At 36.9% G+C, this 13093-nt stretch overlaps 1 protein-coding gene across 3 annotated transcripts in view; it reads right to left on the bottom strand.

Moving 5' to 3' along the window:
* Positions 1-13093, bottom strand: part of KCNH7 (potassium voltage-gated channel subfamily H member 7) — a 512838-nt gene that overhangs the window by 183142 nt on the left and 316603 nt on the right. For all 3 annotated transcript variants that reach the window (XM_051848592.3, XM_051848593.3, XM_002712225.6), the window contains exon 3: positions 396-551. In XM_051848592.3, coding sequence (XP_051704552.2) covers positions 396-551 — 156 coding nt within the window. The remainder of the gene's footprint in view (positions 1-395; positions 552-13093) is intronic.

The raw sequence follows: 13093 nt of genomic DNA, 5'->3' as shown, positions 1-13093 counted from the left end.
CTTATCAAGAGAAATTTAGCATATGCATTTACTCTTTTACCCATAAATCTCACTTATAGGACTATTTTGTGCAGGGATATATGTATACATATGTGAAAATATTTGTACAATTCCTTTTGGCATTATTGTAATGGCCAAATTTGGAAACAACCTAAATGTCCAGCAGAAGAGGACTGGTTGAATAAACTATGGCATCTCCCAGTCAAATGGATTCCAAAGCAGCTGATAAATTCTGTAAGGCAACAAAAGGTGACATAAGCTTTGAGATTCTTATATAAAATCATTTTGCGTCAAATACAAATACATCTTGGAAAACTGAATAGATATAAAATGTACTAACATTATTACAGTAGCAGAATGAGAAGAGCATTGTGTTCATGTTGCCTTTTACTTACGGTTTACAGTTTTGACTGGTAATATGGGGTTTACCCTCTCTGGGGAGGCGGCATTTTCCTCATCTGTCACGTATTCGAAATTAATGATGAACATCATAGCCACACCCTCTTGGTTCTTCACTGGAATTATGTGAGTGTTACAAATGAAAGTAGACCCTAAGGAGATGAAAAGTGAGTGTTAGGTCAAAAATAAGCCTTCATTTTGACCAGCAGTAATATTAAAATAGAACATACCCCTACAGAATTTTCTATGTTAAATAATCACTGAAATTTAATAAAAATAATATGACATTTAATTGGTATTTTATGGAGTATTTATTTACTTAAAATATGCATTGTTGTCAGAAATAATACAAAGAAAATTCAGTCATTACCTTGTGGAAAACCAAGATATCAAATCCCACTTGCTTTCACAACTGTTTCCATAATAGTTCATATGGAAAAAAATGTATTACTTAGCATTCAAGAAAACACTCCTAACCTTTCTTTATATAGTTTTATTGTATCTGGACCTATACAAAATATAGCTGTATAAAAATGATCATAACTCATTTTTGTCATCTTGATTTTAGCAATAAGAAAAATAAATTATTTCCTCTTTGTGTCTTCACTTTCTTGGACATGAAATAGCAAATTATTGATTTTGTCTTATATACAGCCCAATAATTCTTTCCTTTTCTGTGCAAGTTCACAATGCCCAAATAACAGTGACTTATTTTTCTCTGAATCTTTCACAAAACAAAAACAAAATTTTGCTTATTTAGTCAAGTTAACTCTTCAGCCAAGATGATATTCTTCAAAAAGCCAACGTTACAGCACTATAAAATATATTTTACTAGTATCATCTTCTTAAAACTGTATATATGAAATATATAAATTCTATTCCCTTTATATAAATAAAGTTAAAAGAGTTATCTAGAAGTGAAATGAGCAAAGGGATGACTCACTTTACAAGGTACTACTACCACCCATTCTCTGTCAAAAACACTGAGATCCAAGATACAGAGAACATACTTGAAAAGCTGACTTCTTTTAAATAAACTTAGAGCTAACTTCTAGTATTCACTCAAAGCAGTTTCCTCATAGCTTTAACTTCTGAATGTTTTCTTTAATTATCATGATGGAAATCTCACAAGCTAGAGTTTATTTTATTATTATTATTTTAAAAGCATGATATTTTTAAGATGAAAATTCTTCAGGAAGGGTTCTTTTTTAATTTTTTTAAAAAGATTTATTTATTTATTTATTTATTTGAAAGTCAGAGTTACACAGAGAGGAGAGGCAGAGAGAGAGAGAGAGAGAGAGAGAAAGAGAGAGAGAGAGAGAGAGGTCTTCCATCTGATGGTTCACTCCCCAATTGGCGCAACAGCCGGAGCTGTGCTGATCCGAAGCCAGGAGCCAGGAGTTTCTTCCGGGTCTCCTATGCAAGTTCAGAGGCCCAAGGACTTGGGCCATCTTCTACTGCTTTTCCAGGCCATAGCAGGGAGCTGGATTGGAAGTGGAGGAACTGGATCTCAAACCGGCGCCCATATGGGATGCTGGCGCTTCAGGCCAGGGTGTTAACCCACTGTGCCACAGCACCGGCCCCAGAAAGGGTTCTTTTAAAAAAAGATATATTTATTTATTTGAATCTCAGTTGCAGAGAAAGATCTTCCACCCTAAAGCCAGGATCCAGGAACTCCATCCTGGTCTCTCACATAGGTGGCAGGGACACAAGTACATGGACTGTTTTTTACTGCTTTTCTAGGTTTGTTAGCGGGGAGCTGAATCAGAAGCAGAGCAGGCAGAACTCAAACTGGCACTCAGATATGGGATGCTGGCATCATAAGTGATGGTTTAACCTGCTGTGCCACAACACTGGCCTCCCAGGAAAGGCTCTTAATCATTCAGGCAGTAGTGTACATTTTAACTGTGTGCTTTTTAACCTCTGTCTGAGATATGCTGACTCTTGAGGAGAGAGACAGTTCAATGTAGAAGCAGGCTGGACTGGCAAGAAACTTTAGACTGAGGTGTGAGGAAGGGTCAGGACAGCTGGGGCCAGGGCACAGGGGTAGGAGAAGATAGCTGAATGATTCAGTTGGGAGATTCAATATTTGCAAAGGCTAGTGGATGCTAATGTTCCAAAAAAATCTGACTGTCAAAAACAAAATAAGCATGAGAAAACTTTTTAATTTTTTTCTGATACCTGCATCTTGGTTCCTACTGTCAGAACTTATGACAAAGGCTATTGCTGATATTGCTATAATTTGAGGACATCACAGGGCAGGACTCTTGAGAACACGGCTGGAGATCTAATTATGCTTGTGAAATTATTTCTATTGTATATGTGCTCTAATTTCCTAAAACATGATTTACAAGTACACCTTCAGAATGTAGACTCTTTTTAAGAGGGGGTAGTTATGTTTTAATTCTACCACAGATTTTCAAATGGGCATAATATCCAAATGATTTGTAACTAATTTCATATTTTCTAAAAAGTTGGTATGATCTTCGTGGATGTTGGAAAATATGCTCTAAGAATGGCGTCCTGCACTTTCAGCTCTATCTTCAATTCATTTAATAAAATAGTTAGCTAGAGCACTTGTCATAGTTTCCATGGTAACAAACAGGATGACTTTAGTAAACAGAAAATAAGCAATTTAAGACTGTTCCATTAGAACTAAAAATAGAATTGCTTCAGGCTAGGCATCACAATACGCACTGGTTAAACAGAGTCTAAAGAGAAGTGAGAAATAGCCATTATGTACTTTCCTAATGAACCAAAATACATATTGATTTTACCACTTAAAATGACATTTTCTGGATCATTTAGAATATCATTGTGAATTTGCAGATTTGATACTTAGTAGTTTCAAATCTCAACATTTGGTGTGTACTGCTGACTGTAAAATAATACAGAGATGTTTGAGGAATCAATAAATAAAAAATATGAGTATAGACATCTAATCGATTTGTAGTAGAACAGAGTAATTTTGCTTTTGGTAATAAAAGGAAAATAATGTCTTTCAATACAAATACTTGTAAATTTACAGTTAAGTGCTAAAAATTATAAAATTATAGTGCTTTAGAAAATAGATGAGCTATATGCATAGGCCCTATAGCATACTGAATACATGTAATTAATCTGAGATTTACTGCCCACTGTCACTGTTTCCTGCATGTTTCTATTAAACAATATATCTTCTCTAAAGTCAACTGAAGACTTTCATATATATGTTTTTTTCTTTTAGTTTTGGAATTTAATACCTCCATTAATCTTGCATAGCTGCCTGAAAAGCAGACAATGAAAGGAGATACATGGAATTTAGAAGAGGAGAAGAAAAGAATGCATTTTATAGAGTAAAAATATTTTAGCTTGCACAGTTCTATAAATTCCCATGCTCAGACAAGACATTACTTTTGTAAAGTGATATGACCCAAAGAAATCATTACCATATTATCCTGAACATTTATTGTGAATGCAATATTAGGAGCAAGAATGATGGAAACACAATCCCACGAACACTAATCTAGTAATGATGAAAAAATAGTTATATTCAATAATTTGTAGATAAGAGAACTAAATAAGGAACTGGCATTGGACACAGTGGTTTAAGCCATCATTGCAATACTGGCATCCCACATGAGCACCAGTTGAAGCCCCACCTGCTCCACTTTCAATCCAGCTCTCTGCTAATGAGTATGAGAAAAAAGTGGAAAATGCTTCAAGTACTTGGACCCTTGCCACCCACATAAGAGACCTGGATGAAGTTTCTGGCCCGTGGCTTTCACTTGTCCAGGATCCTGGGTGTTGTGGCCATTTCAAGAGTGAACAAATGGATGAAAAATATCTCTCTGTCTCTGTCTTTCTCTCTCTGTAACTCTGCCTTCAAAATCAATCAATCATCAATCAATCAATATTGTATTGAAAATATTGTATTCAAATGGAATTAATAATGCTTGTTAGGAAGTAACATTTACAATATCATTATCCATTAATTCCAAAATTGTTCATAGAATTATGCTATACTAAAATTAGACTCAATTTCAAGTTCATGCTGTTTCTCATGAATGAAAACATTCCTAATGTGGCAAAGACTATTCAGGAGGCGCAATGCTCATTTTAACACAATTTATGGAATATCGATTTTTAACTATGGCCATAGAGCAAGGGAACGCAGAGCAAGCCCAATAGTTGTGAAAGTTGTACTTTTGTTAATAATAGATTGCACATGCTTAGCTGCATTTTTTTAAAAAAGCTAGGTCTACTCCATCTGAACTGTATTACATATGTTTTGTTCTACTGTTCGTGGTGTGTGAGCAGTTTGGTACCTGTGAGAGGGGGTGGGGAAGGGAGAATGGATAAAGTCTAAGGAGAATGAAGAAGCCATAGTGAACTGATGTGCATGGTATGGAGCTAAGACTTTTCTCTGGATTATATGGGAAAGTTTTGGAGAGTTTTCTTTTGTACCTAATATGATTTAACTTAAAACTGTCATTCTGATATGTGCTTTGTTCAGAGTGCAAGCTTCACACTGTTCAGTAGAAGTCATCCCTGTGAAGTTCTTAGAACATGGCTTAGCATGGAGGAAAACTCAACAATGTGAGCTAGTATTTTTGCCTATTGTTGAAGGGTCTCCCGAGAAGCAAAGCAACTCTCAAGACTCTCTCTATTTCTTTCTCTCTCTCTTTTTTTTTAAGATTTATTTATTGGGGCCGGCATTGTGGCATAGCAGGTAATGCCACCACCTGCAATACTGGCATCCCACATAGGTGCCGATTTGTGTCCCGGAGGCTCCATTTCCAATCCAGCCCCCTGCTAATGCACCTGAGAAAGCAGCAGAAGATGGCCTAAGTGTTTGGGCCCCTGTAACCCACCTGTGAGACCTGGAAGAAGCTCTTGGCAGCTGGCTTCAACATTGTCCAGTCCCAGCTGTTTTTGCCATCTGGGGAGTGAACCACTATATGGAAGAGCTAGTGAACCACTATATGGAAGAGCTCTATTTCTGCCTCTCTCTCTTTCTCTCTAAAACTCTGACTTTGAAAGAGTTTAAAAACAGTTTATTTGAAAGAGTTATATAGAGAAAGAGAGGGAGAGAGATCTTTTATTTGCTGGTTCACTCCTCAAATGACTGCAATGGCTGGAGCTGGGCTGGGCCAGAAACCAGGAACCAGGATTCAGGAGCTAGGAGCTTCATCCTGGTTTCCCATGTGTGTGACAAGGGTTCAAGTACTTGGACCATCTTCTACTGCTTTCCCAGGCAAATTAGCAAGGAGCCAGATTGCAAGTTGAGCAGGCGGGACTCAAACTAGTGTCTATATGGATGCATCATCACCGGCAGCAGCTTGACCAACTGTGCCACAACTCCAGCCTCAACATTCTGTAATTTCTTCCAACCTGTTGCTGTTCTCAGAGTCAGAAACAACAGTGTTTTTGTTGTTGTTATTTTGATTTTTAAAGATTTATTTATTTATTTGAAAGTCAAAGTTACAGAGCAATGAGGAGAGGCAGAGAGAGAGACCTTCTATCTGCTAGTTCACTCCCCAGATGGCTGACACAGCTGGGGCTTGCCCAGGCTGAAGCCATGAGACAGGAGCTTCTTCCAGGTCTCCTTCATGGGTGGCAGGGGCCATCTTCCACTGCTTTCCCCAGACCACCAGCAGGGAGCTGGATAAGAAATGGCGGAGCTGGGACACAAACTGGCAGCCATATGGAATGCAAGTGTCACAGGCAACGGTTTTACTGGCCCCAGGGCTTTTGTCTGTCTGTTTTTTTTTTTTTTTATTTCATATTTTGTGGCACCATTATTCTACTTCGAATTGATCAGATTAGTGAATTGCTGAGAGCTTTTAATTCCTGTTTCTCTGGTAGGCTAGGAGGCCCTTTAAAGATTAAAAAAATAAATCATTAGAGAGCTGCCCTATAAGAAACACAAAACACAGCAACCTCAGGATAGAAAAGCATCATCAAAAAAAGCAATTTTTTATCTTGTGTTGAAAGGCTTATAGAAAAAACAAAAGGGATTGTTTCATCTCCTAGAATGTTAAAGTCACTGGTAAGGAATGTCTTAAGGTAGAGCCAGGTAGAACCACAAGTTAAAATAGGCAAAATCCACACTTTGCTTTTCTGTAGCTCATCTTTCTTTTTTCCTTCTTTTGGCACCTCTTGTATGTAGATACAAGTCTATCTTCAGGCTTCCAAGGTGAAATGTGATGGGCTACTGCTTATCAAGAAAGAAAGTCTTACAAATCTTAATGTTTTATAAAATTGGTAATTGCATAATTGATTACCCCTCCCAGGAGATTTTTTTAGAATTTTTAGTCTACCACAAGTAGACTAAGATGAACTTTAATATTCTGGTTGTGTAGATAAGATCTTCCAGACATCTCTTTTATTCACACCCTGCAAGTCACTGCTTGTTCAAAGCAATATCATCATCATACTGCTTGTGACCCAAAAAATAAGAGAGGGCCATGATGGAGTCCTGGGTCAGAACTAGAAGAAATTGCTATGAAGACCTTACATTGTCTGGCCACTTTTATATTTCTAAACTGATGTTATCATATTACTAATAAGAAAAGTAAAGGAAGCAAACTTTACCCTCACTCTTGATCCACTTCCAGAATTTATTAAATGGTTTTCAGAATGACAGAGTAGTGAGAATATTCCATTCAAGTTATATTTATAACTAGACTGTAAACTCCCAAATATAAAATGTTTTTATTCTACGCACATAAGGCTCAACATATAATGGGAGCTCAGTAAATATTTGTTTACTTAATAATGATTGCTTTTACCTCTCTCCGACAGAAGAATCATTCATGGAAAGCTGTTCATTCATAGCAAGGGACCCTTGAGTCGGGCCAGAGTATCATTCGTGACTATGGTAAGCAGTAGCCTTATTCTTCAAAAGATAGACTTTGGAGTCAAGATACCTGGGTTCTACACTTCACAAGTTATTTAGCTTTTGTTCTGACTTCTTTCTTTGTGGACTCAGGACAATATTAATCTCCTAAAATGTGAGCAGTAAATGAGAGGATACTGTTATGGTGAAAGGTCTAGCTAATAGTAGATGATACGTGGTGGTTCATGGGAATGGAACACAGTAGCTATAGACACTACTTATGCTCAAAGAGTTATTCGATTCTCCTAAGAGTTCAGAAAATGTTTCACAGAAGTTTGTAAGGCTGAAGAGGCATAACTTGGAGAAGAAGGAAGTTCCATGACAAAGAAACATGTAAACACTTTAAAACAACTTCACTTTAATAACAGATTATTCAGAGCCTTCTATGAGACAGGTATTGTTCTAGGAGCTAGCAGTTCAGCAGGTAACAAAATAGTCTTAAATACTAACTTTGTTTTGGTTTACGATGAAGTGGTGGTGGTGGTGAAGACAAAACAAATAATTACATTACATAGAAGTTTAAATGCTGGTAATATGATAGACTGCCATTGAGAAAATAAAGGAGATAGTGAGTACCAGGAATAGGGGAGCATAATAACTTTTAGGAGAATGGGAAGGGTCTGGCCAAGAAGATCATATTTGAGTTAAGACCTGAGGAAGGTGAAGAGTGAGTCAAGAGACATCTGGGAAAAGGTAACAACATGTATAAAAGTCCTGTTATATGCTGAACTGTGTCCCCCTGGAATTCAGATTTTGAGGTCTTAGAGACTGATGTGACTATATTTGGAGATGGGTATTTAAAAAAGGAAATAGTGATAAATGGTTTCATCTAGGCAGAACCCTAATCAAATACGACATTGTTCTTATCAGCAGAAGATGACATACCAGGAGTGCACATGTGCAGGCCACCTGAGGACACAGAAAAATGGTGCTCATTTGCACACTGGGGAGAGACGCCTTCCCCAAAACCCACCCAGCAAGCACCTTGACCTTGATGAACTTGCAGACTCCAGAATCATGAGAAGACAAATTGTTGTTTAAGTCACCAAGTCTGTGGTATTTTGCTACAGAAGAACAGGCCAACTACAATAAACTTTCAGATTGGAGCACACCAGAACAGGAGACCAGTGTGGCTAAAACATATTAAGTTGGGGGAAATGTTAAGAATTCCAAGTTGGAAAGGTAACAGGGTAAGGAAGTGGGAGTGGTAGCAGACTTGTGATCACTGCCATGACTTGGAGTGACAATGTGAAGCCACTGGAAAGTAAGTGATACAGCAGACTCATAGAATGGTAGATGTCTTTAATGGCACTCTGACCTCAGAATCAGCCTTTAAGCATTTGGATCTGGCTAAAAAGCCCATGAGAGTATTTCAGGCATGGAAAGGCAAGATATTTTGGCAAAAAAAAAAAAAAAAGACCTAAATGAAAGATCTCTGTGAGTGAGATCCCACCAGAAAGAATGGGCCATCAAAGGAGGTACCTTTCTCTGAAGGGAAGAGAGAATTTCCACTTTGAATATGGCCTTGTCTAAATAAGATTGGAGTTGGTGAACTCAAGAGGCTTCCACAGCCTTGGCATCTCATGACAAGAGCCCCGGGTGATTACTTATGTCATAAATAAGAATGTCAATTGTTAAATCAACATCAGGAGTCACTGTGCACTTACTCCCCATGTAGGATCTCTGTCCTTAATGTGTTGTACTATGTGAATTAACAGTATAACTAGTACTCAAACAGTACTTTATACTTTGTGTTTCTGTGTGGGTGAAAACTGTTGAAATCTTTACTTAGTATATACTAAATTGAAAATGAATCTTGGCCAGCGCCATGGCTCACTAGGCTAATCCTCTGCCTTGCGGCGCCGGCACACCAGGTTCTAGTCCCGGTCGGGGCACCGGATTCTGTCCCGGTTGCCCCTCTTCCAGGCCAGCTCTCTGCTGTGGCCAGGGAGTGCAGTGGAGGATGGCCCAAGTGCTTGGGCCCTGCACCCCATGGGAGACCAGGAGAAGCACCTGGCTCCTGCCATTGGATCAGCGCGGTGCGCCGGCCGCAGCGTGCTGGCACGGCGGCCATTGGAGGGTGAACCAACAGTAAAGGAAGACCTTTCTCTCTGTCTCTCTCTCTCTCACTGTCCACTCTGCCTGTCAAAAAAAAAATGAATCTTGATGAAGAACGGGATGGGAGAGGGAGTGGGAGATGGGATGGCTGCAGGTGGGAGGGTGGTTATGGGGGAAAAATCCACTATAATCCAAAGGTTGTACTTTGGAAATTTATATTTATGAAATAAAAGTTAAAAAAAGAAAGTAAGTGATAGACTGCAACATGTATTTTCAGATTATCATCTTGGCTACTGTAAAGGCATGGGCACGTGAAATATCTGTTATATTGTTAGATAAACAGTATCAATAGACTAATGGTATACTACAATATATAATACTGGATGGGGAGCAATGGATAAGGCTTCAGCAGCAAGAAGCCATGTCCTGACAGCTTTCGGTTTTCTTGGAATTCAGTGTTATGGTGTTGTGGATATACAAAATTGTCTTCAAAAAGACAATGTCTTCAAAAAGAAGCATGTTAGTGTACAAAGCACTTAGACAGGGATTGCTAATTATTTTGCATGCTATAATATCTTAGAGATGAGAAATATCTTCAAAAGATTCAGGAGCTATTTATTTGATTGTAGAGACAAGGACATTTAGAAAGACTTGAAAAATTTCATGACTATACAAATAAATGGAATGCCCAGTTTTAATTAGCACATAGATTCTGTTTAGTCTGACTGATTGGGTCAAATTTTATTGCTTGTGAGAGGTATAAAGCCATCATTAGAACATTTGCTCATTTCTCTTATTTCACCTGTTAAGTCTAAAGCAATTTACTGAAAACAAAGAGAAGAAACTCATGTGAATGAAAAAAAAATGCTTTATATAAAAGCATTATAAACAAAACCAATGAGCTGACAAAGAAGCTGCAGTGGATCTGATAAAACATTAGGTCAAAAGAAACAGCCCTAACATAATAATCACCAATATCTATATAATTAACATACAATAACCAACACCGTTAAATCAAACCAGTCATAAGCATATTTAGATAGTTGCTGAAGTTAATAAAATAACGTGGGACCAGCATTGGCCTTTACAAATTTCAAGAAGAGAGTACTTATTTTTTCTTGTTGTTTGAAAGATGAAAAATTAATGTAATTTGCAGAAATCTGGTTGCCAAGTTCATATTCTGCTATGTGGTAGTATTAGTAACATCTGTGATGTCAATATTATGAATGATTTATTTACTTGAAACTATATTAAATGTTCAGAAAATGGTAACAGTGCCATTAAGTAGAAAATCTATTGGCTGTGTACTTATGTGCAGCCCATAGAATTGGATAAACCTAGCTCCACTGTTATTCAAAGAGTGATCTTGAGCAGCTTATATCATTCCTTCCCCTTCCTTGTCTGAAAATGAGGAAAAGGAACAGAGTACTTTGCCTCATGGTATTGTTGGAACCTTGAAATGAGACACTAACTATAAAGCATTTAGCACAAAGTCTAGCCTACAGCAGGTGAGCAATGCATGAGTTCTATTGTCACAAACAGGAGGCAGAGGAAGGAATCAATTTCTCAAAGCGCAATAAATACCAAAGATTCAGCAGTGCAATCAAGTCATTCAACTCCTGCTTGATTCCAGGGTGAATGCATCAGGTTAATTCCCTTGGTTTAAGATGAGAAGATAAATAGAGGTGGCCACTTGGTAGAGAAAAGATACTTCATCATCTAAAAATATGTCTCCTTAACTTTGCTGTGATGTTGGAAAGAGACAGATAATTTGCATAGTGGGGCTTGGCCTGGTTGTCTTCTTTAGTTTTCTACTTTCAATCTTTCGCTCCAAGTACCATGGCTATCCTTACAGTGATCTGGACTTTGAGTGAGAAGATGAGATTTGGACCATGGTACTTAAAAACCCTGTAACCTCAGCTTTTTAATTAAATGAAGCTAAGTGGGATTTGCGTAAAGTGAATGTTTGCCATGAAGATAAAAAGTGTTCCTGACGTTATACTACTTTGAATTCATGATTTCATCTTTGTTGACTGTGAAAAGTTAGCTTATTCTTGTATACTTTTTTTAAACTGTGGGTTTTTCTGGTACATTTAATTTATAGAAATGAGTAGCAACATTTAATATTCCACAAAGGAAACATCCAAGTGTTTTTAAAGCATATTAAATTCAATGTATGCCACAGATTGAAATATATGACAATGTAACTATGAATTCATGTTTTAGAACTGCTTGCTCATTAGTAAAGGAAATGACACAGTTAAAGGAAATGTATGAAATGTATGTTAAAGAATTGTGAGTATTGTACAGGGATAAAGCATATGCATGAAAATGTCATGTTGAAAATTATACTTATTGAAGTTTCAGTTATAAAGGACGTGCACTGTTACAAAAATAGCTGTGAGATTCTTATTTTTCTTTCTTATATTTCATCCTTTCCTGTGGATTTTTTCCATTGCCTTTAAAAAGTATGCTGTATACCACTTAACATTGCCATTTTAATTTTTTTAGATTTAGCAATTTTTAACATTTTGTCATACTTACTTCATATGTAGATATAATATATACACTTATATATTAATTTTCTTGAAAATAGTGTTGTTAATACCAAAAAATGTGGGATTCATGACAAGCTCTTTAAGTGAGGAAAGAGGGTATAGCGTCATGTACATGGTGTAATACACTAAAAGCAAGATTTATAAGTTTATACCAAATAATATGATGTAGACACAATTTTTATATTCTCTCTTTCTATATACTTATTTTTCTGATATTTATTTAAGGTAACACATTTCATGTAATTCATATATATAGATTTAGGAACATAGTGATTTTTCCCATCCCCTTTCCGTCCCTTCCATCCTCCCACCCTTCCACCTCCTTCCTCTCTTATTCCCTCTCTTAAATTTTACAGTGATCTACTTTCAGTTTACTTTATACTCATAAGATCAACCCCAAATTATAAAGATTTCAACAAATAGTAAGAATAAAAAAAACATTGTTCCTCAACAGTATGGGCTATAAAGAATCCTAGAATCTCAAAATGTGAATTTCACTCCTATACATTATATTTTTGGTACTCATTAATTACTGCAGAGCAGGGAAAATATTTGTCTTTTTGGGAGTGGCTTATTTCACTAAGCATAATGGTTTCCAGTTGCATCCGTTTTGTTGCAAATGACAATATTCCATTCTTTTTTATGGCTGAATGATATTCCATAGTGTATACACATCACATTTTCTTTCATCATCAATTGATGATCATCTGAGTTGATTCTATATCATAGCAATTGTGAATTGAGCTGCAATAAACTTGGGGGTACAGATAAGGTAACTCTTTCATATGCTAATTTCATTTTGTTTATGTAAATTCCCAGGAGTGGGATTGCTGGGTCATATGTAGGTTATATACAGATTTCAGAAGTATCTCGATACTGTCTTCCAAAATGGCTGTACTAGTTTAAATTTTTAGCAGTAATAGATTAGCGTACATTTTTTTCCACATCCTCACCAGTATTTATTGTTTGTTAATTTCTGTATGAGAGCCATTTTAAGTGGGGTGAGGTAAAACATCAATTTTGTGTGTGTGTGGTTTTAATTTGTTTCCATGATGGTTAGTGATCCTGAGTAGTGTTTCATGTGTCTGGACATTTGAATTTCCTCTTTGATATTAATTTCCACATCTAAGAGAAAACACATGATATTTTTCTGATAGCAGAATTCAGGTACTTTTGGCAAGCTCAACAGTCAGTGCAA

Source organism: Oryctolagus cuniculus, chromosome 3 (genome assembly GCF_051225735.1).
Source record: "Oryctolagus cuniculus isolate XC-2025 breed Fujian yellow rabbit chromosome 3, ASM5122573v1, whole genome shotgun sequence".
In the NCBI taxonomy this organism is placed as follows: domain Eukaryota; kingdom Metazoa; phylum Chordata; class Mammalia; order Lagomorpha; family Leporidae; genus Oryctolagus; species Oryctolagus cuniculus.
Note: the sequence above shows the minus strand (reverse complement) of the source record. Positions and strands in the feature narration are given on the sequence as shown.